Source organism: Pituophis catenifer, unplaced genomic scaffold, assembly GCF_029215685.1.
Source record: "Pituophis catenifer annectens isolate HBS135680 unplaced genomic scaffold, rPitCat1.0.hap2 SCAF_1, whole genome shotgun sequence".
NCBI lineage: Eukaryota > Metazoa > Chordata > Lepidosauria > Squamata > Colubridae > Pituophis > Pituophis catenifer.
The window spans coordinates 103,125,969-103,151,191 of NW_027256881.1; the positions used below are offsets into that span (position 1 = coordinate 103,125,969).

At 38.0% G+C, this 25,223-nt stretch overlaps 1 protein-coding gene across 2 annotated transcripts in view; it reads right to left on the reverse strand.

The window, feature by feature from the left end:
• The window catches only part of LIN28B (lin-28 homolog B), a 70,688-nt gene that overhangs the window by 12,324 nt on the left and 33,141 nt on the right, over positions 1–25,223 (reverse strand). For both annotated transcript variants that reach the window (XM_070953738.1, XM_070953731.1), the window contains exon 3: positions 10,797–10,981. In XM_070953738.1, the coding sequence (XP_070809839.1) occupies positions 10,797–10,981 (185 nt within the window). The remainder of the gene's footprint in view (positions 1–10,796; positions 10,982–25,223) is intronic.

A 25,223-nucleotide genomic window follows, 5' to 3' on the forward strand; every position in this document is an offset into this window, starting at 1 on the left:
TAATCAGTATAACATTTCCTGCAAGCAACACCACTATCTTATAATCTTTAAATTTCAATACAGCACATACCATACACATGTCCTGCCCTTATTATTTTTATAAATAACTCAAAATGATGAACATGCCTAATACTCCTCTTATCTTCCCCACAACAACGATCCTGAGACCTGGGTTGGGCTAAGAGAGACTGTCCCAAAGTCACTAGGACTAAAACTCATAATCTCCCAGGTTCTAGCCTGGTGCCATAACCATTAGACTAGACCAAACTCTGCCTTTGACAAGGTTGGGAAAGTGGAGGCCTGTCAGATCTCAAGAGGAAGGATGTTCCATAGGGCAGGGGCTTCCATGGAAAAGACATACTTCCTAGAGTCTGCTGATTTTTAAAGGACGGGACCTGGAGCATGCCAAAACTATTTAATCTGATGTAATGAACAGATACAGATACCTTCAGAGAGTGACAATCCTGCAGATTTTTGTTTTTAATATACAATCAAAAGCTTAATAATACTTTTTTTTGATGTCTGAGTTTTAACTTTCCTCCAAGTCTAAAACGTGAATGAAAGACAGATAATAAGAACAAAGATAGGGTGAAAAACTGGAATGCTTTCCTTGTTTAATACCAGTTTTTAAAAATCTGTTTCTTCCCATTTCCTATAATTAAACTTTTCTTTGCACAAGACTTCTTCATCCCTCTTTTTTCCCTTCAGCCCTGCCCTGACCCAAACTCCCAGTGTGGCCAGTGAGAACAGAGGGATATTGAATCTGTTTGCCAACGGTGGCCCATTAGCAATTGCCTTCATCCTCTTAATTCTAAACTGAAACAATTTAGAAACTATGGGTTGTGATAAATAGCCTTGTTTTTTTTTTGTTTTTTTTTTTTGAGAAACATGTATCTCCCCTCCCAAAAGAAGCCAAAAATTTACATTATAGTATTTCCAGGCTACTGTACATATTTTGTCTGTGACCAGACATTCGTGTTGTAGCCACATTCAACCACAACAACAAAGTTCTTATCAGGCTCTGCTGCCTTTAAGCATCTCCTACAAATCTATAAGTTGCCTTATCTACATCTCCCCATGCTCCCCATGCTCAGGTCTTCAATCTTGCTGAGAAAATTGTTTCCTGATCTTAATTATCTTTTCTTTTCATAAATGACTTTCACAACCAACAAAACCTAGACAGCAAGTAATAGCAATAAATAAATACGCACATACTAAAAACCAAATTGAAACCCTTATATGCAACTTCTATTGTCTTTTTCTCTCTATCATATTTTGAAAGTCATGAATTTAGAATGCTTAAAAGTTTAAAGAATCTTTGTATTTAAAATGTAGCAAATACTAAATGTTCTGGGAAATTTTGTTTCCCAGCCTTCCATACTGAAACCAATCAGCATCTCAAATGATTTTATTTTAACAAAAGACTTCAAAGACTTACAACAGGCTTTTTTATTTATTTGTCTATTGATCAATGAATTATACACACACAAGATTGAAGAATATTAAAATTGGTTTAGTTGTGAAGATATCGAAAGACAAAACTCTGTATTTAATAATTTGAGAAGTCAATCCAAAAATGTTGATCTAGCATCACACTTACGCTGTTATGTGCTCATTATTTTGTGAAATATATGAAAATGGTAGTAGATTAACATTTAAGCAGTTTGTATGAAAGGGGGGGGAACCCAAAGGAGCTCCTGTTTTCCATTTATTTATTTATATTTACTTTTCACATAGTTTTATATTACCAGTTCTGCAACTCTAAATGTGGTTATTTCAGTAGGCTTTTTTTTACAGTTGCAGAGATGTCAAGGTGGAAAAATATATTTGTATGTAGAATGAACAGTGCAAATACACGATCTAGCATGCCATATATCACAGTATTTCCCTCCATATGCTTGTTTTATGCTTGCATGCAGCAGAAATACATTTTAGTTTCACTGATATTTATTATAGAAATAAAGTGGGGCATACCCAAAATGTTATTCTAATTTAACCTAATTCCATGCTAGCAGTCAACTAGAAATACTTTTTAAAAGCACATTTTGCATTTAATCACTAGTTTTCATTAATTCTCTGCTATGTCACCCACCCTTTTTGTAATTATTTCAGTTTCAAAAAATACTTTTCTATGCCAGCTTTAACCGGAGGTACTGTTGGGCACATGAGTAAAGAGAAAATTTCTTTAAACTCTTGATTCAGAATGGCTTATTAAGACTTTTTTCTATAGATCTTCACAATATGCTTCTGTTAGAAGTGAGAAGCACTCCATGCTTTCACAAACCTCAGCTATATTTAGCTTGGAAATGTATATTATTGTAAAAAAATCATTTTTAAAAAATGAACAAATCAGTAACAAATCATGCTTCCCTGTGTTTTTAAGTTATACTAGGAAAAGAGCTGTATCACCAAAATCAACCAAAAAAAAGTGCTGGTTCACCAAAATCAACCAAAATGGTTTTACTTGCCCTCTTTTTCTAAATTAAAATGCCCAAGTATGTGGCATAAGAAAGGCAAATTGACATTTTGGAAATAGTACACAGTTATAATGTGTTGGTGGGATCAAAAACTGAGATGTACAGTATATATTGTAAGAAAAGATATTTAAGGCATTTTTCTGCAATTTCATAAATACTCTTCAAATACCCATTTTTGTAATGCTTAGGTTTTAGTTTTAAGCCTATAAAGCTTATAAAGCTTCCTGAAACCATTTTCAAGAGTTTAACCTTTTATAAACCTCAATGGAAATATATCAACATTACACAAAATAGAAACAGTAAAATTTAGCTAATCTCTTACTCTCCATACATCTTTCATAAGAAAACCAAGTCACCACCCCCGATTGTTGAAAAAAATACTCAATTATTTGAAGAATGTATAACCTCATTTTGATAACTTGACTGAACCAGCTTCTTTAAAGACATCTTGAAAAAGAGGTTTAGGATAAACTAATGAGGACCATACAGTGGAAAGTTTGTTAGGAAAATCAGTACTTTAATTATTGTAATGATTTCTTTTAAAAAATACCTTGATTTAAAGTTAAATCCAAATGTAACACAAACATTTGGATTTACATTTAATTCTGCACTTCTTTTAAACTAAACCCATGACCTATTTATGAATAGCAACTTTTAAGAGACTTTTTCTTAAAAAAGGAGAAGAATTAAAAAGAAGGGATGTGTCTACTTTAAAATATAACCTAACTATACTGGAAATCACCCAGTGATTTATTATACCTACAAGTGATCACTGCAAACTTTTTTCTAGACTCCAGGAATGGCACATTGGCATTAGATTCTATGATATAAATCTGTATTTCTTCAGAATCCTCTGGTGCTTCTTTTTCATTCCTTTTAACAATGGAAGCTCTGCAGTTTATGTTTTTATCAGATTATGAATGCTTATGACCACTATCAAACCCACAAAGACACTTGTTGTTACAGCAACCAATTACTGTAATGTCTATTAGTTCAGGAAAGGTGCATATAAAAACTGAAGCTTGATTTAATTAGCAATTTTAAAAAGGTTGTTGTTTACAGTTATTTATAAAATGTATTTATTCCATGAGACCTGATTTATCCCATTCTACATGTAATTCAGCTCTATTTAATTGGCTTTTCACCACATGGTGGGACTAACACAAATATTTCTACTCACAGCAAAAGAGGAAATGTAAGGAACATTCCAAGAATTCAGACCACTTTATGTATCTTATAGCATTAATCCTTGTAATTCTCTTGAAAGGCTTTCAACTGTCTTCATCACACTATATTGCAAATCAGACGGAAACAGGAAGTCTGTAGGGAAACAGCAGCTTCCCAAAGGCTATTTAGCAAGATTATGACAGAGATATTTAATGTGCACAAGAGATCAGCTTTAATTTATGTAACTTAAAATCATTTACAAACATTTCAGCAGGCAAGCCACTGTACACTATAATGATGTCACTCAAATTCCGAGAGACAGGGGGAAAAAAAGATACATTTTTGCATATAATTTGCCTATTTAGTTATGCAAAACTGGAATATATTTTATTCACGTTTAAGATATGTAAAAAGGAGCTTGATTGTTACAACCTCTTCTGACATGGACATGTGTGCTGATGTGCATTCATACACACACAATTGCTGAAAATGTCTTAAACACAATTATGCTGTTGGGTGAACAATTATTTTTAACTTTTAAATTTCTACAGAAAAGCAGGCATTGTTTTTTCCCAACTTGTTCATGAAAAATGTTTCTTATAAACACCGGATTACACAGAAAGCATCTGTATGGCAGCAACTTAAAAAACCTTGAGTTTAATTATTAGACATTTAAACAATTACAGCCACGATCTTAAGAACCCTTGGAAATGTAGAGACTAGTGTTAATGCTACAGCTAATGACAGGGAAAATAATTAGGTAACAAGAAGTTGCAAGACCAGATTCCTAACTATATTGCCCATCGCTTTGCTTCACACACATACACACAAACACACACACACAGAGAAAATTCTCTTTATGATGCTGCTAATAAACTATCTAAAATGAAGCAAAATTACTTCCATCTATCTCATTTGATATAGAAATCTTTGAAAAATTCATCACAATTAGCTTATTAAGTCTGAAATTATTTATTAAAAATTTGGTCGGAGACTATTTCCAACCAAAATGTGCTATTTTTTTCCCCTCTGCAGCTATATTCCAGTCTTGAAACTATCTTAATCTCCTGCCCTAAGATGTTGACCTTTGTAGGAACAAAGGTCAGAGGTTAGAAGAGACAGGCTGCAGAATATCTGGACTACCAATTCATGCCTGAAAGATTTCTCTTCTACAATAGAAGCTACTAAACAGCAAATTCAAAAATCTGACCAAACAAGTCTTAAAATAGAACAAACCCATTATATTTACAGAAATGTGCTGAACCATTTATAGTTTTAAACGTGCTTAAAGTGACTTGCATAGTATTATAATTTGTTCATTACAAATTATCAAACAGCTCCTTTGGAGAGGAACAGAAGTAAGTTAGAGAAAATTTGAAACATTAGTATATATTATTATTTAAGTTACTTTTTAAGTTACCTTTAAATTTTTTAAAACAATACATTAGTTTCAATTCTCATTAGTTTTTCTGGCTGGATACCAGTATTAGAAGGATACAGTGGTCACATGTGTAAATGTATCTTTAAAACTATTTCCAGAGTATAATATATTAGTTTTCTTTCACCCATTAATGTTAAAGTATTCAGCTGTATATCAGATAACTTCCATGCTGTTATTTTCCAAACATTAGTTTCTTTTAAAGAAATGTGCAACGATCCAACAAGATTTATGTAGAAGCCCGATCTAACTTGCCAAGAATAGGAAAACCTTTTAATAATATTCACCCTCTTTCCTAAGGGTTATGGACATAAAAACAAGCATCTTTTCAAAACAGGCTAGCACAGTAAACACAATCCCAAAATGACTCAGAAAAAGTGATAAAAAGACTTGCAGATTGTTTTAATTTTTTTTAAAAGCCAATTTATTGATCCACAGACCATCTAAAAAATTAACTTAGTGACTTTAAAGTGCAGAAATAATGCATTTGCTCTTAAATTTGTCTCCTATGGAGCTGAAGGGAGTGTGGTGTGAGTGTAACATTTTGAAGTAAGTCAGCAGCCTGATAAATAGGGAACCGCCATCTAGGCCACCCACTGAGCTCTGTTGTTGAATTGGGGGTGGGGCTTGGCGATATCCAGGCAGCCCTTAATGATCTTTAAGTTAAAGACATGAGGAATGATTGATTATACAGAAATTGGGGATCTGCTTTCCAAAATTATGATTGTTTTAATCTACTATTCTTTTCTCCAAAGGAGGAAATACAGCTGAACATAGGACTTGCAGTCTTCCAAAGGCTCCTTGTACCCAATGAAAAATTCCCTTCTTGCCCCCTTGGATTCTAGAGCAAGGCCTGTTTTACCATACATGCAATCAGAAAAATAAAAATTCCAAATACAGAATTATCGATATTAATATGCATTTTGCAGCTGATAAGGAGAGATAAATGGTGGCCTATCTGATGCTCATGCTAATAAAATGCTTTTCCTTAAACTCTTAATACCAAGGGAAAAAGATAAATTCCTTCAGAATGAAATCAAGCGTTCAATGCACAAAGCAATTTAACCCTCTCATATCAATTAAGCAGCAATTCATCACACTAGAAGGCAAAGCAGCTTGGGCATTAATTGGCAGCAAGGAAATGAAAGCATAAGAGTTTTCCAAACTCTCTCAACTTGAATGAAATTAACTGGCTTTAAAAAGAGCCAAAGCTAAAGCCAGATCTAGTCGATTCTAAATTACATAAGTGATTCTCTTTTAAAAATAACTCAATTTAAATAACTTTTTCATAAGTGTAATATTTGAAAAAGGGTGCATTCACTGAGAACCAAACCAAATTTAAAAATACAAATTAATGGAGACCAAATATAAGGCATTGTTTAAATCACTGATAAAATTATTTTTAAAGGAAGATGTCACAATCAGTATTTTATTCTCAGAAGACTGGATTATGGCTTTTGTTGTTGTTTAAAAAAACTGCTCAATTTTACCTGTTCTTGAAGGTGCTTATTGTCTTTTTCTCAGGGATAATCTTTCTGAAATTGTAAATCAATGTGGTATTGTTGATTTCCTTTCTTTCCTTGTTTTCCTTTTTGCATCTTCCATCTCTCTCTCTCTCTCTCTCTCTCTCTCTCTCTCTCTCTCTCTCTCTCTCTCTCTCATCTAATTTTTAAACTGCCTATCTCCCTTGAAGAGGGATTGTTGGTGATGATTGTTGGTAGTGATAATCTTATCACTGTCAATTTTATTATTAATATTGTATACATTTGCATTATTAAATGTAATGTAAATGTAAAGTTTAATAATTAGACATACCAAGGTCCATGTTTATAAATATTACCTATAATATAAATATAAATATTACCTATAAGCCATAAAACATCCATCATTTGAGTGGCTATTTTAAGTGTCAAAATCACCTTTGCAGAACTATTAAAATTAAAATTAAATGTCTTGTTTACCAAGAATACTGATTTACAGTCAATAAGTACATGCATTAATATGTATAATTAGTATCTCTATAATGATACATAATAATTGCTCCTCAGTCTGCTTAACAGATGGCTTATTCAACGTCATATGCATACCAGAAACTGAGTCTATAAAAAGTAAGTTATAAACTAGAGATTTTTATTCTGGCATGTGAGGAGAAAATAAACTAGGATTACAAGTTTGCAAATAAGTTAAAACCAAAAAACCTCAACAATACAATATGGTGTGTGTAACTGCTCCTAATAGCAGAAGGTGCTAAATGGGAATAAACTGATAGGTTCAATTTACTCATTTCCCATATTTTGCATTGACAAAGTTGCCTTTTCTTTTTAGGGATCATGTAAGAGAAAATGCATAATTCCCACCAATAAACCAGGAATTATGCACTGGTCTTCTGCAAAGTACTTTGATTCACCTCAAAGATGACCAACAGAAACAGAGTGTGAAAAGAGGCTCTAGAGCAGGGGTGAAATCCAGCAGGTTCTGGAGAAACAGTAGCAGAAATTTTGAGTAGTTTGGACAATCGGCAAATACCATCTCTGGTTGGCCCCAGAGTATGGTGGGAATGGGGATTTTGCAATATCCTTTCCCCTGGAGTGGGAAGGGAATGGAGATTTTGCAATATCCTTCCCCTGCCATGCCCACCACACCATGCCCAAGCCACGCCCACAGAACTGGTAGTAAAAAAATTTGGATTTCACCACTGCTCCAGAGGTAAGATAGGAATAACGCTGAATGGAAAAAATACTCTTCTTCCTCCCAACCCACTTGTTCTTACATCCTTTCTCTCTACAATGAGCAGGCAAGCTTAACAAAGTTAGAAGCTTGTAAAAAAAATCTCACCTTCTCTGTAGTACAGCTGACTATTTTAACTTTCCTAAAAACTGTCCCAATTTGAGAAATCCTTTTACAAAACATCACATGCAAACCAAATATAGAAGGGGACGAAATATTTACAAAGTGGGGGGGGGGGAGAAACAGATCATCAAAACATAATTCCAGCAACCATGGATATATAAATAAAATTTTGGACACCATGTGTCTGAAACCTTCATCCACACCCAGTTTTATTCATGATTTTCCACTTCTATATTCTTTCACAAAGTTTAAAAACTATCTCCCCACTCCACTCTTAAACATAAAAAACAATTTTATAATTTATACACTTCCTTGGCTTAAATGAGTTTAAGATCCTTGATTTAAACTGCAATTTAAGGCAGGTATTTTAAATTCAAGCCTATATTCTGAAAAGAATGTTCTGACTCTTGTATTATAACGGCTTTACAGGTTAAGCTCTACATGCCCTCAGTTTGCCTGGGTTTTTGTGCCTCACACTGGCAAGATTGTATACAGTCACAATTTCAATGGATGGAGTGTTCCCAATCACTTTATCCAGGAAAGTTTTCCTCGTGTCAAATTAGATTCCTGGTGATTATAAGAATACATCCCTGCTGTGATTGTAGCAACAATATGGAACTAGATAACCCTGCTCTGTTAGGTCATTGTTTCAGAGATATTTCTTTACCTAAATAGAATAACTAATGGCAGGCAAAAAAGAAAGGGAAGCAGGAGCAACTTCTGATTTCCTACTGGCTTCCCCACTGTTTCCTTATGGGTATCTGGCAGGGAGCATCCTTCCCTTTCCAGCAGGGAAGTAAGTGGCTGCTGCTGGGTGGAGGAAGGAAGTGAGGATTGTGAGATGGGCTGAGAAACTGTCATGAAATGTTAAAATGGTGAAAGCAGGAACCCAGTAGTGCAGCAGCAGACCAGTAGCAGCGAAGCAACCACAATGTCCCAAATTTGGGAGTCAAGTCCCAGATTTTGGACACATTCTATAAATTAACCCATAATATACTTCGGTTCAAAAACTGTTGCTATATGATGCACCATTTTGCTGAGTTAAAAGTCATGACAATGAGCATTTTAGTAGTATATGGGTGGCATTGATGAATTCATATACATTAAGCATCTCTACTAGTTATAATGCTTTCCTAAAATTTCACATATCCCATCTGGGCAGAAATCTAATACAGTATTTGTAATCCCTTCTCATCTAAAGTTCAGGTGCTATTTTAATGGCCATTAATTCTGTTTTGTGATACATATTTTCAGTGATGCCAGGGAGCACAGCAAACAGTTCTGGACCACCAGGATAAAAAGAGAAGTGGATAGATGCATGGAAAAATGGGAAGCAAATATGCTCAGCAGCAAATGTATTTATTTTGCTAGTTAAATTTATATCCCACCTGGGGATCTTTTCAAAGTAGGACAGGCTGGTGAGATTCATTGGCTGAAAATTACCCAATGAGGTTCCATGGCTGATGGTGAACCTAAAAGTGAATCTCTTCTAACCTATTCCAACCAATCAATCACTGCGTCAATTGGCTTTGAGAAAAATGAAAGAAACTTTTGCATTTTTGAATATGCATTAGAAGTATTTGCTGGATTGGCCCAAATTCAGGGTAAAGCATAATAATTCAAAACAGATTTTCTTTTATTCAGTGGAGACAAGACTTAGGCTCTGGAGCTCAAGAACATATGTGTAAAAGTGTAACGATTGGAACTAAGTATTTAAATGTCCCTCTTTGAGAGAGATGGGCAGTTCATAAATGTGAAAAATAAATAAAAATTTTAAAAGTGTTTAAAAATTTAATTGCAGTCGTGTTTTTTATATGGTAGAAAGCTTGGAAATTATTCTTTCCTTAAACCAAAACGTTTTTTGGTTTTAGATTATAGGAACAGTTACTTATTGCAAGAGACCATATTGTTATTCTGTTGTAAAGGAAAGTGGTGTAGAAACTCGTAAAAGGGTTTAGCAAATTATCTACATGAGATCTCAAGCAAATAAGTCTAGTATCACTGCTGGTTCTTTTTATTTTAAAAGAATGTTTAATTTATAATGCCACTGTGTTTCTACATTTGCAATTCAGTCTGTCTTCAACATCTTCTAAATTTTAGCCTTCTCTATAAGCCTTCTTCATTCATGCAAGCCCAGGGCAGAAGAACTCTGTTCCTAACTTTCACTCACAAAATTTGTTATTACCCTGTTGTGTAACATTAAAAAACAATTTTAAATTGAAACAAGAAAGCAGAAAGATTAATGACATATGCAGGTTGTGATCTTCCAGTATCTATAGCACTGTGGCATCATGTAAATCCCTATGATATTACTAGAGAACCACAAATACAGAGTATAAATCATTACCAAATTTTAATTAAATGTTCAGATACACACACTATATATAAACATACATATTCTCTCTCTCTCTCTCTCTCTCTCTCTCTCTCTTTCTCTCTTCTGATCTCTTCTTTTTCTGCAAACATTTAAAGAAGCTATGAGACATATTATACATGTACACAGCCACCATGGGAAAACTGACTTTGAAGGGCAGCATCCAAATTTTATAAACACATACAGTACTCAAATACCATTTGCGCTGTAAGGACTTAACTCTGATACCGGACAAATCAGAATCATGGAGAGTATGCTTCTGAACATCTGAAAAACTCATTTTGCTCACCTAAAGCAAGTACAACTTGCATCACTGGGATGAATCAAAAACTCAGAAGTATGTAAATTCCAAAACAAAGAAATTCATATATCTAGATCAACATACTATCAACTGGTTCTGATACATACGTTTATTCACAAATAATTAAGAAATACAAATAAAAACGTTCAGAAAAGGTGCATATATAGAAAAAGTTAGTAACTCCATTACCTATCTCCCTTTGGCTTTCTTTTCTGTACTGTTTTTCCTTTGGGTCGTCTCTCACTTCCTAAACAGGGACTCCCACCTGGACCTGTTACCCGTATTGATTCAAGGCCTTTGGAAGATTTCTTAAAAGTAAATTCCACTGGTTCTCCTTCTTTTAGGCTTCTAAATCCTTCCATGTAAAGCTTGCTCTGTGAATAGGAAAAATATTCTTAGTTACCATAGACTTAGAAAAACAAAATACTAAAGGCTGTCAAAATCAAAACAGGATTATATTAGCAAACCTGTTATACTTTCCCCTGCCATGTACAATGAATGTGAGATTTCCTAAATAAAGCCCTGTTATACAATTGTTATTTAAATCTTGCATAGGCTGGCATTCTAAATCTCTGCAGCTATGCAACATCAAGTTTCTTTCTCCTCCTATGAAAGAGCCAAAGTGAGAAGAAACCCCCCAAATTCTCAGATTAGGGCCGTCTTCCACAATCTAAAGAGCCTGGATTATCACTTCCAAAACTGATGCCTGTGTCAGCTGAAAAACTCTGGGAGGAATAGTCTCAGGACATCTGGATGATGCCAGATATCGAATAACTGATTAGATACTAAAGTGAAAGCATCATTACTTATTTTTCCTATTATTTTCCTTTTTTTTCCAGGAAAAAAAGCATGAGGATGATTTCTTGCCATCATTCTGTCATCACTCTGCCCAATCTTTTGAACAACTGTGAAAAGGTTTGGTGGAGAGATACTTAACTGCCACTAAATCACCCAGGCTTTTACAATTTGGTCTTCCTGATTTTTACCCAACCCTTTAACCAGAGTATCACACTAGCTGTCATTGTTCTGACAGCTTTTTATAAATATATTCAGGTGCTTTTTTAGTTTCCTTCTTCATCTAAATGAGATACGTAAGCACATTTATTTAAGAGGATTTCAAAAATGAAAGAAATCTAGAAGAATCTTCTCTCTGAATTTCTCTCCTTCTTTGCCTCCACAGTTGGTGGCACCCCTCCCTCAGAAATTAAACAGGTTCAGCTATGGTATGGACTTGTATGGCAAAACACCCGGGCATTCCAGAAATCTGGGCCAGTCTGGAAATTTGGGGGAAAAATCATAAAAGAAGGTAACCAATATCTCCAGTACTGCCAAAAACCTTGCATAGACTGAATATCTATGTTTAAGGCAAAGGAAAAGTGATAATTTTAAAAAAAATATGAAGACAGAATATTACTGAAAATAAAATCATTTTATGTAACATTCTAGATCCCCCTCCCATTGGAGCTATACGGTTAATCCTCAATTTACGACCACAATTGAGCCCAAAATTTAAGTTGTTAAATGAGACATTTGTTAAGTGAGTTTTGTCCCATTTTACAACCTTTAATGCCACAGTGGTTAAGTGAATCATTGCAGTTGTTAAGTTAATAACCCGGTTGTTAAGTGAATCTGGCTTCCCCAATGACTTTGCTTGTGAGAAGGTAACAAAACCTGTTCACATGATCCCAGGAAACTACAACCGTCAATTTCCGAACATCTGAATTTTGATCATGTGACCATGAGGATGCTGAAATGGTCATAACTGAAAAAGTAATAAGTCACTTTTTTCAGTGCAACTTTGTAACTTTGAGCAGACACTAAATGTTGTAAGTCAAGGATTACTTTCACAGTGCATATTCTTGCTAGAATTATGACATACAAAGAGCATCAGCAATGAAATTCTAGTATTTACTTTCAATCTGAATTCACACATTTAAGAAACCTATAATATAGTTCCTTAGCTCCTTAGATTTGAAAAATCATACACTTCCCCTTTTGAAATTTGAACCCTAAAATATCAGGTAAAGAACCAGACACTCCCACAAACTGCCTTCCCTTATTATGAGGTGAACAATGGTCTTAGAAATAAGATAAAGTCACTTTGACAAATGAAATGTGAAAAAAATGAAGCAAAAATATTGAAATTGGCACATTAGGCAGAATATCTCTTTGGGAAGGTAAACTACTGAAATGAGGAAAGACAAAGTTATAAATAGGTGAACTGGAAAGAATTAAAATAGTCTGTGATGAAAACTAGCAGGTTACAGGTAAAGAATGGGACAATACAGTATGGAGAGAATGATGAGGAAACTCACTCACTTGCTTCCTATAAAAAAAAATCAATGTGTGTTTAAATTTCTTATTTCTCTGAATTTAAAATTTTAACAGAAATTCAGGGTCAGATGAATTTATTATCTGCACATGCTATCACAGTCAGAGGAAACTTTTTCTTCTGCAAAAGGGCTAAATTTACTTTACATTTATCTCCGTGGAAGTCAAAAATTGACTTGAGAGATTACACAATCATACATACAGTACATCATTATATGCAAGGATTATCAAACAAAAAAGCACTACTTGTATGTGTGATGTATGACTGTAGTTCCAAGAGGGGTTTTATATTTAGACAGACATAGGTAGATATTGCTATATTGTGTGTATATGTATTTTTAAAAAAATCAAAATTACTAAAAACATGTTCAAAATCAAAATTACTTTTCACCTTCAGAACAGAAATAAACTGATTTTCTGCCTTAGTACAGACAATAAAACTGCTAAAAGAATTGTAGAGGCAAGTTTAACTATAATGTGACTATAATGTGGCTATGTTTTCATGCAATGGTAAAGTAAATTTACCTAAGCAGGTATATACAAAAAGTATGAAGGCTATTGCTTAACGCATTGTAAGCCGCCCTGAGTCTCCGGAGAAGGGCGGCATCTAAATTGAACCAATTAATTAATTAATTAATTAATTAATGGCTTACTGTTACATCAATAAATGGACGTTGCTTACCTGAACGTCCCTTCTAGGCGCGCTGCTGGAGAATCCAAAAGCGAGGGTTATTCATCAGTTCAATAGTCAGCACTGAGTGTATATGTCTTTAAATTTCTGTAGACACGCCTCCTTTGTACGTCAGCGGCTCAGTTTTTGTTCACGAAGAAACAGCTTAAGGAGATGTGTGAGGTCCAGTTCCAGCAGCCTGACCGGGCGGGTTGGATTCTCCAGCAGCGTGCCTAGAAGGGATGTTCAGGTAAGCAACGTCCATTCTCCAGCGCGCTGCTTGGAGAATCCAAAAGAGAGGGACATGCCCAAGCAAGTTTTAATTAGGGTGGGGTGGAAGGCTGCACATGCGTGACCAGAGCAGAACACACAGATTGCAGAACCCGCCGGCCGACGAGGTGTCAGTCGAGGCGAATGAATCAACTTTATAGTGGCAGATGAACGTATTCAGCGACGTCCATGTTGCTGCTTTGCAGATGTCAGCAATGGTGGCCTGAGTCGCCCAAGCAGCCGTGGTGGATGTACTTCGTGTAGAATGAGGTAAAATCCTGCCAGGAACCGGATTGTTCTGAAGCATGTATGCCTTGGAGATACAGGCCTTCAGCCATCTCCCGATGGTGGACAAGGAGACCTTCCGTCCCATCGTCGCAGGCAGAAAAGAGATGAACAGCGCTTCTGACTTACAGAAATGATGAGTCCTCTGAATATACCTGTACAAGGCCCTGTGGACATCTAAGGTGTGCCATTGGGCCTCTTGCGGATGTCTCGGAGATCGTCGTCATCAGAAAACTCCATGTCCCTTGGGGCCTCCTCATCCTCCAGTGAAGAGTCCTCAGCTTGTGCAGATTCCAACTGAGACTAATAGTGGTCTACCGGGTCATAGGAATGAGAGACCTGAGGAGCCGGAGGAGGTGGCGGAGGTGGTGGCGGAGGTGGTGGAGGAGGAGGAACAGCCACAGAAACCTGCCTGTACAATATATGTTGGTGTGCGCTAGCTGCCAAAGTCTTGGATATAGTTTGAGAGATGATATTCTCGATGTCACAAGCTAGCATGACATGAGAAGTTCCCCCCCGGGCGGAGCCCCACAGCCGTGGGGGTGTAAGTAGCCTCCGGAGGAGGGCGCTGAGTAGGTGGTTGAGTCTGAGACAAATCCACTGGAATTGCAATGTCGTGCGAGATGGCAGTAGGAGGATGTACCACTGCAGGCATTGGAGAAGTTTCGATCACCGGAGAGTGATCCTGGTACACAGAAGGCATGATCCCTGAATGGGGAGCAGAATGCACTACAGTGCTGGTAGGTGGCATGATTGTAGGCGAGGCAGTTGACTGAGCCTGTCGTTGAGCCCGATCAAATTGTCGCTCGAGCGCCTTATGGCATCTGTTGGCATCCTTGGCGGCAGTTGCAGAAGATGTACGACTCCTCGTTGAGATGGCCGGAACGGTGGTATTCCCGGGCTTATCCCGCTTTTTTGTCTTTTTCCTTGCAGGACCTGGAGAAGCTGGAGCCTCAGAAGGCCCAAAACTGTGCTCCAAGTCGGAGGAAAGCTCGCAGTCAGACATGTTGACAATGCTGAAGACACGAGGAGAGCAAGGGTAAGTATGCATTTGTCACAATGATATATTAGACATGCCTCATTAATTGAAGCTTCCTTTATTATTTTATTTTATTTTATTTTATTTTATTTTATTTTATTATTTTATTTATTTTATTATTTTATTTGTAATATATATATCTATGATATAAATTTTTCACATTTACAGAAGGCTGTTTGGTGACAGCAACTCCCCCCTCCTTTTTTTTTTTTGTTTTTTTGTTAGCACAGACTGACTCAAAACCTGTGCCAGGAAAAAACATATACCAGCCAGGCATGCGTCAAGAGGGGGCTGCATTAATAATAGTGACATAGTATAAAATCCCCAAAGACAGTATCCTGCAACAGCCTTGCTATCAGCAGAGGGCGCCAGAGCAGTCACTTTATTATTGCTGATATAAAGGAAACTGGCTCTTAGCAAGTAACAGCATGTTACCTCTAGCCACGGCTTCCGTGCTGGCAGGTGCACTTATCAACCCCAGCTTGCCATAGTAGAGCTGTAAGGGGCACAGAAAAAGGCGCAGGGAAGCCCCTGCGGTGCTGTTGCTGGGCAGAAACTATCGTCAGGAAGCAGTCTGCGGCTGTGCAGCACCTTCCTGGGTAAAAATTGAGCTAAAGGCTTACCGCGCATGCGCAAGCCTGTTGCCGGGCAGAATTCAGCCAGAAGAGCTGAAAATGTGCTCCGCCATTATGGCGGCCTCATTCCACAAGCGTTAGAGAGAAAAACACAGGAATCGGCTTCAGCGACGATCCGCTCCTTCCCCCACAGCATAATAGGCGTGCAGCTACTCAAAAGCAGCCCTCGCGCCAGAAAACAAGTGATCAGGAAGAGTGTGCCACTGAGAGCAGGGCAAGGACTCTAAAGCAGCAATTTAGGCTTTAAAAATATTCGAGTTTGCCACTGAGAGCAGGGCAGGGACTCAATAGCCGCCCCAATAGACACAACTGGCAAATTAATCAAGAAGAAGGTACCCTGGCAAGGCAGAGCTTCTTATTAATGGGTAAATAGATATGGCCAGACAGGATAGAGGCCAGAAGACTTACCCAGCCATTGACAATGAGGAACAGAAGGAAGGAAAAAAAAATTCCTTATTAATCCCAAACAATTCAAAATATCCAAATCGAAATCCAAAATCAAGGTCAAGTCCAATCCAAGGTCAGAATATGAGAATCCAAAAGCGAAGAATTTATTCAAAAAGTCCAGACACCAGAGAGAAGCAAAAAATCAAATTAAAAAAAAAACCAAGTCTGATTAACTGACTGAGTGAATAAAAACTGAGCCTCTGACGTACAAAGGAGGCATGTCTACAGAAATTTAAAGACACATACACTCAGTGCTGACTACTGAACTGATGAATAACCCTCGCTTTTGGATTCTCCAAGCAGCGCGCTGGAGAATTTTCAATTTAACAACAGCTCTTTGAACTTTATCCGATTCAAAACAACAATGGCATGAACAAAAATTGTTGTAAAAGCAAACGAAATAAAGTCTAGATCATCATTTAAAGACTATAATCCTATGCATATTTGCTTGGAGGCAAGACCCTTAGTTCAACTTCCTTCTGAATAGACATGACTAATATTTCACTGTAAATGTAGGAATATCCCCCAAATAATTTGTTTACTTTAAATTAAATGTTTTCAAGTTCACAGTGTGGTGGTAATGCCCAGATTTGCCAGCCAGCCATGATTTAAAATGGGTGTCCCAAAGATGCTTTTTCCAAAAGGCAACTGGACTATCTTGGGTTTTTTCCTTTGAAAACATTTTGCGTCTCAACAACTTCCAAGTTTTTTCAGTTCTATCTGTCTCCGAATCTCCTTCTTTCCTGCAAATCCATCTAGCATCTTCTATCAAAAGGATCTTTTCCACCAACTCTGCCAAGTCACTTGAATGTTTGCTTAGGAGAACTTCTGTCAGGGGGTTCTTCAGAATCTGACAGAAATTCACAGAAACACCACATTTGTAGCCTATTCTCCTCTTGGTATTTGTGTTTCACTCCTATTAGCAGGTGCCCACGGAAGAGAGAAAAGGCTCCAATAATGAGGCTTAATTCGGACTTTCCTTTCTTTTGTGGGCTTACAGTCAAAACTTAAGCACCTGCTGGTTTAGCATGGAAACGAAAGTGGGGATTTTTCTTTGAAATGTCTTTGTATCCTATATGTCTCTCAGTTTCTTATTCCATTGACCTGAAGCTAAACCGTATTATTAAGTAAGCTTGCTTGGCAATTTCACAATATCGTTGATGCACATTTTGAAGCTCTTCAAAAGATGTATTCTGTTTTATGCTGTTCCATGATTTACATTTGAGGAGAACTTCTCTAACTCCACAAGCAATCCAGCATGTTCAGGATTCATGGCATCAGGAACTATGGACTTGTTAATAGTCTTAGTCTGCCAGGTTCCTGTTTACTAACTCCATACTTGGATGAAATAGAGATTATCATGGCCTGCCCATTGTCACACACATCCCCACCAAGGATTTAGTGTTTTCAAACAAGAAAGCAAATACTGTAGTTGCCAGCCGGGTGAGTGAACTTATGATTCCACAAAGCTTAGCTGTGGAAATGTTTCTCCAGCCAACATATGAGAACCCTCGTAATTCAAACATAATGAACCACCAAACCATTTGCATCACAAGGCATAGATTACATTTCTGAATCAAGCTTCTAAGAGTACAGCTCAATTTACCACACACAACTTAAGGAAGCATTCTGGGTCGTGTTTGAAAGCAACATGTCAGTCACTTTAATCGTGATACAGCCAAGACTTCAGATCTGAACTCTTATACGAAAAGAATTGTAAATGTTGTGTGGGATAGAGCCTGGAGCTGGGGTGGGAAGAAATGCCTCCGTCTCAAACTCTCCTTTGGTTTCTTCTGTAGTCCAAGTCTTTTCATGACCTTAACAAGAGAAAGCACTTCTGCATATGGCCACATCTGCGGGGTGCAATGCAGCAGCTGCCATTCGGCTTTAAAATCCTCTTGACGAGATTCTTGTCAATTAAAGCCCCCTTAGCCCAGATTTGCATAAAGCCAAAAAAAAAATTGTCGACAGGGTTACCAAATGATACTGTTGAATGAAATTCTCCTTGATTTTTTTTTTAAAAGTGTAAAGGTGATTGTTTACACTTCAGTTAGTACTGCTTTAAAGAGAGACTGAAGTTATTATAATAAATACTGGAATATAATACAGTGAATCAAATAAGCATCATTTGCACTGCATTCATTTAAGATGTCTGATTATTATCATTGTCTATCTTACATTTCGTTAATATTAAAGAAATGTACAAAGCTTGCAATTTAATGCTTAAGGACAGTATTGGCAAATAACAATAGTAGAACAAAAAAAAGTGCTACAGAGATTGGAGGGGAATGGAGGATCAGTTATTGATTGGTTAAGTTGATTTTTTTTATAATTAAAAAAAAAAGGATAACAAATTTGTTTATAGCTTGGATTGACTATGAAAAGGCATTCGATTCTGTTCCACATATTGGGAAATGATTCAAAATTTTTGGAATCAGCAGAAACATTTGGCAGTTTATGAATATTTAAATGACACTTTGGCAAACAAAGCTGATGGCGAATTCGGGACAATTAGAAGAAATCAAAATTAAACATGGGATTTTTCCAGTGTGACTCATCATCATCTTTATTCTGTATACCAGAGCAGGGGTGGGTTCTAAATTTTTTTACTACCGGTTCTGTGGGCGTGGCTTATTTTGTGGGTGTGGCTTGATGGTCATGTGACAATCCTTTAGGATTTAGCATAGGTACTGGTCTACCAGGCTTTTAACTGCTTGCAGAGCTGTACCGGTCTACCCATTTATTTTTGCAGGCACTGGTCTACTCATGTATTTTTGCAGGCTCTGGTCTGCCCATTTATTTTTGCAGGCACCGGTCTACTCATGTATTTTTGCAGGCACTGGTTACCCATTTATTTTTGCAGACACCAGTCTACTCATTTGTTTTTGGAGGCACCGGTCTACCACCAAACTGCCTTTTACCACTGATCAGCTGTAGCGTGGCCCTTTGAAGCCCCGCTGAAAGAGTTTAAACAGTTTTTCCTTATAGCCCATTAGCTGGGACTCAGTCAGGAGGCAGCAATAGATTGGGGGTGGGACCAAATAAAAGGTAAGAATAATGCAGGGTGGGGTGGACAGAACCGGTTCGGTGACATCATATCGTCACCGCTACTGGCTCGGCAGAACCGGGCCGAACCGGGAGGAACCCATCACTGTACCAGAGGTCCCCAATTCCCAGGACATGGACTGGTACTGGGCCATGGCCTGTTGGGAACCAGGCCGCACAAGCTGTGGGCAAGCATGCAAAGCTTCATTTGCGGGGTTAGGTTGCACATGCAAAACCATCCCCTCCCCCACCCCACCTTGCTTCTGCTGGTCTGGGAGCCAGAAAAGTTGAGGACTGCTACTTTATACTAGAATTTTGACAATAATTTTGAACAAGTCAAACATTAAATATAAGGTTAAAAAAAAGGAATAAAAATTTTGCATGTGCTCTCTATGAATGACTTAAAACTATTTGGAAAAATGAAGTCTGAGCTGGATTTTTTGCTTAAAAAGCACATGAAAATTCAACAAAGATACTGGAATGCAATCTGGGATCATCAGGTGTGCAACTACAGACATAATGGCAGGCAAAATTGTTGAAGATGATGGAATGCAGCTTGATAATAATGATTTTGACAACTCGATAAAGACAGTAGCATCAGAACATTATAAATATTTGGGAGTTTTAAAAGCTACCAATTTATTACAGAACAAAGTCAAAAGAAGTAAATATATATACATATACATATACATATACATATATATATATATATATTTCTTTTTCTTTCTTTTTCATAGGCTTTTATGTGCATATTCTTTCTAGCCAGGTTTTACCTACGTAAGCTATGATGTTATGCAGCCCTGGTTCTGTGAATGAGATTTCACAGAACCAGGGCTGCATAACATCATAACTTACGTAGGTAAAACCTGGCTAGAAAGAATATGCACATAAAAGCCTATGAAAAAGAAAGAAAGAAAAAGAAATTATATATATATATATATATAATATATTAAATGAATTCAAAAACTTTTGAAATCAAAACTAAAGGGTTGAAACATAATCAAAGCAATCAGTACCTAGATAGTCCCTATTATACAAATACACAGCAGAAATTGACTGGACCTAGATGAAATTTGAAAACTTGGATCAGAAAACAAGAAAACTAGTAATGATATACCAGTGATGGCTAACCTTTTTACCATCACGGCCATGCGCGCGCCGGCCGGGGGGGGGGCAGGAGAGGGTCGCGCGCGCACATGCCCACGTGCATGTGTGCGCAACCCCCACCCCCACCCCCTCCGCTCCTGGCACATGATGGCCTGGTAGGCCCGTTTTTCTTTCTTACCTGGTTCCAGATCCTCTCTGTGTATCTGGGAATGGCGAAAACAGCCTTTCCCACTCCCTTGGAGGCCCTACGGAGGCTGAAAAAGCCCATTTCCCAACTCCCGGTGGGACAGGAAGTGACATTTTTTTGCTGTCCCCAGCCTCCAGAACCTCTCTAGGAGTCTCTAGGAGCCTCTCTAGGAGTCTCTGGAGGCTGGGGACAGGAAAAAACGTCACTTCCTGTCCCACTGGGAGTGGGGAAATGGGCCCTTTGAGCCTCCATAGGGCCTCCAAGGAAGTGGGAAAGGCTGTTTTCGCCGTTCCCAGATACACAGAGAGGATCTGGAGCCAGGTAAGAAAAAAAAAATGGGCCTTCCCCACCCCTGCCAGGCCCTCCAGAGGCAGGAAACAGCCTGTTTCCCTACTTCTGGTGGGCCCAGAAGGCCCGAAAATCAGCTGGCCGGCGCGCGCATGCACCCCAGAGCTGAGCTGGCGTGCCCACTAATATGGCTCCGCGTGCCACCTGTGGCACGCGTGCCATAGGTTCGCCATCACGGTGATATACCATGCTCCGAATCCAAAAAGCAATATCAATCAGTTGTATTTGCTAAGAGCTGAAGGGGGCCAAGAACTACAGGTGAAACCAACTGGGAAGGAAGAAAAGCATGGCTTGAATTCTGTAGAGATTCTCAGTCATCCAAGTCATGGTTGTCCCAAAGATGCTTCCCCCACCTTTCTTTCAGGAGGCAACTGGACTTTCTTATTTTTTCTCTGAAGACGTTTCACTTCTCATCCAAGAAGCTTCTTCAGCTCTGACTGGATGGTGGGGAATGGAAGGATTTATGCTTCCATTCCCCACTCAAGAAAGTCCAGTTCCCTCCTGAAAGGAAAAAAAATAAATCACTTTTGGGACAACCATGACCTGGATGATTGAGAATCTCTACAGACTTTTAGCTAAACAATTTGGGATGAATACCCTTTGAATGGTGTGGGAGTAGGAATGGATTTCCAAAGGGGAAAAAATTGCAGAATACAGGAACCAGGAGCACTACTCGGGTGACCCTGAGGTCAAGATAAACCTCCAAGTGCTTAAACAACCCTCTAAAAGGATGCAAATGATCAGCTGTCTGCAAGGAGTATAAATCCTTCCATTCCCCACTATCCTGTCAGAGCTGAAGAAGCTTCTTGGGTGAGAAGCAAGATCTCTTCAAAGAAAAAACAAGAAAATCCAGTTGCCTCCTGGAAGGGGGGGGGGAAGCACTTTTGGGACATGGTTTGAATGACTGCATTAACAGAAGTAAAGAACCTTTATTAAAGGAAATCTATTAAGGAAAGCTTTTGAAAACAAAAGTAAAAGTACAGAAGTATAGAAATAAACCATTGAAAACCAATTTGTTAATTGGAAGAACAAGCCAATGCGTGAACAATACAGAAGGAAAGGCCAACAAAACCCCACATGGATCTGGTTAACATAAAGAGCATTAAAGAAAGAAGTACTGTGTTTCCCCAAAAATAAGATCCTGTCTTATATTTTTTTAACCTTGAAATAAGCGCTTGGCCTTATTTTCGGGGAGGTCTTATTATTTTGGGACTTGCAGAGCAAGATGGGGCTCCTCCTGCCGTCTTACCTGATTTCCAGCTCTGCGTTTAAATATTTTCGGGGAGGGCTTATTTTCAGGGCAGGCTTATTTTAGCGCATGCGCTCAAAAGCCTGATTGGGCTTATTATCAGGGGATGTCTTATTTTCGGGGAAACAGGGTAGGTTTTGCAGACTAATTGCATGAAAGTGAAAATTCATCATATTAATAAACAGTTAAATGTTGCCTTAGTTGTATCGAAAAGGATGAAATAATTGACCATTTGATCAGTGGGCAAAACAAAATTTTAGAAACTGATTACAAGCAGTGTCATGACAAAAATTGCCAAAATTATTCCTTTGAAAGTTTGCCAGAGGTAACAGGAATAATCTAATTTCTATTTTGGCTTCTTTAAAATGACATTGTTTAAACATATAACAGGTACCTGAATAAAGAAAATTCACAATAGTGATTACTGTAAGAGTAATTCTACATAACAGGACATGAATAGTTGAACTGGAATTAATATATAAATGTTATGAAAACTGTAACATAAGAAATCTGAGTAGCAGTGTGCATTTTTTTGTAATGACTCAGCCAGCTTTTTTAGTAGTTAGATTAAATTTGCCTGGTGAAGCTATTCACTTTTCATTAACTTACACAGGAAAGTGGCCTGCATTCATATATTAACATTTCATTCACCTTGCTTTTCTCCCGATGACTGTCATAAGTAACTTTCACAGAATATATCACAAAGCATCAGCCTAGTTCAATGTAATACATAGCAATGAGAAGAGGAAAGCATTAGCTAGGAGGCTGGCACCCATGCTCCTCCCTGGCTAGCTGGAGGAAATGTTTAGCAGCCAGAGTTAAAAATTTATTTATTTATTTATTTATTTATTTATTTATTTATTTATTTATTTATTTATCCAATTTATATGCCACCCTTCTCTGTAGACTCAGGGCGGCTTACAATGCATTATAAATAATAAATAATAATTATAGCAATAGCCTGCATACTTTTATGTATATACCTGCTTATTAGGGCTTTCAGCCCCCCTAAGCTGTTGTTGTATACAAAGCTGGCTTATTGTCCCCACAATCCGGGTCCTCAATTTACCTACCTCGAAAGGATGGAAGGCTGAGTCAACCTTGAGCCTGGTCAGATTTGAACTCGCACTAATTGCAGGCAGCTGGCAACTAAGTGCTAGCACTTAACAGCACTTAGTCCACTGCACCACCGAGGCTAAGAATGTTCCGTAAGCAAAATCAGTATTTTGCATGGAAGTCCCCTTAAATACTTTTCCCTAAAGTATCTGGTCTGAAGCATGAGCAAACCTAAACCATGACTAAAAGTCTCATATTTGTTGCAGCATGGCAAAATAAGTGTGTTTAATGGCAAGGAGGGTGTGGAGCTAGTTGGAAGGGTCAGTTCAGGCAGCACAAACCATTGGCAAGAAATTAAAGAGGGAAGAAAGGCTATAGGGCACAATGTTGGATGGTACAGCTTGTAACAGCATTTCTAGGAAATGCTGGAGAAGTGACTGTTTTCTTTCCCATGCCAAAAGACCACACAGTACAAGGGAGAGACGTATGGGCAGAATTATAGTTCTTCCCTTCCAGCTTTAGTAATATCCTGTTATATAGAGAGAGTTATGAAAATGTTCCAAGATGGACCTTCATACTTTTTGGGAGGGGAGGGGGGCAGTTGCAGGTCCACAGAGAACTATTTCCATTGAGACATCATCTGACTCATTTCAATTAAGACTGCTTTCATTGTTGGGAATTACCGTGCTTTGCTCTTTCTCATTTTGTAAGGCATTTATTTGGTTTCACAAAACTATCCTCTACCAAATTTCCCATTTGCTTCTTGCTATTTTTTTTTTGTGTGTGTGCATAATGCATACATTTTTATGGTGAAATGTCTCCTACACATAGATCAATCTGGATCCTCGCCATTATAAAATCTCTGGCATCCAGTGGGATTTACTCCTCCAGCAAGACTGTGAAAGAGCCTCATGTGATAGGAATGAAGCATGAGCCCACGTGGCATGAACCGAGCAACTCCATTCATCACCAACCCTTTGAGATACACGCAGGAGAAGGATGCTAAATTCAAACAGAAGGAGCCAGGCTCATCTGGAATGGGCTGATGGTGGATGATGTTCCACGGGGTGGGAACATACCCATGTTTCCCTGAAAATAAGACCCTATCTTATTTTTTTTTGTACCCTGAAATAAGCGCTTGGCCTTATTTTTGAAGTGGTCTTATTATTTTGGGGTACGTGGAGCAAGATGGGGCTCCCCTTGCCATCTTACCTAATTTCCAGCTCTGACTGGTCGCGTGTGCATTTTCGGGGACGGCTTTTTTTCGGGGGTGGGGGCTTATTTTTTGGGTGGGGGCTTATTTTAGCGCATGCATTCAAAAGCTCGATTGGGCTTATTATCCAGGGAGATCTTATTTTCAGGGAAACAGGGTATATCTAGACAGGTTCCCAACAGAAACATCTGTAAGGGGGAATTGGCATCCGCAACATAGACAGTGCAGCACTGCAATTCAAACCCTGCCTCTTTTGTGTATCAATGTTGCTCACGTGTAATGAAGAATTAGTTTTGATACTGAGCCTGCCATATAGCAGATTTTAACCCCACAAGTCCTTGGATGCTTCAGTTCATGGCCTCCATCTCACCATCCCTCCAAGTCTATGTTAGACAGCCAGGAGTCTTCTTTGGCACTGGTATGAAAATCTCAACACAATGCCATGTGGAAAATCTAGGGTTATTCAGTAACAGTGGTAGTGAAAGTCAGGGGATTAAATCTTCCCTGCTCTGATGGCTCTTAAGATTCTCTCTGTTCATATTGTCTTTCCTCCATGATCATTACAGCATAATTTACAAGAGAGATTGGATATCTAGTCTTTTTCTTTACAGGGCTAAGTTTTGAAATCTTTGCTCCCCTCCCCCTTTTATCTTTCCTCTTTTGATTTATTAATCTGGGTTTAATTATTAACTTTTTCACAGAGGCAATTCCATCGTTTCCCTAATAACTTCTAT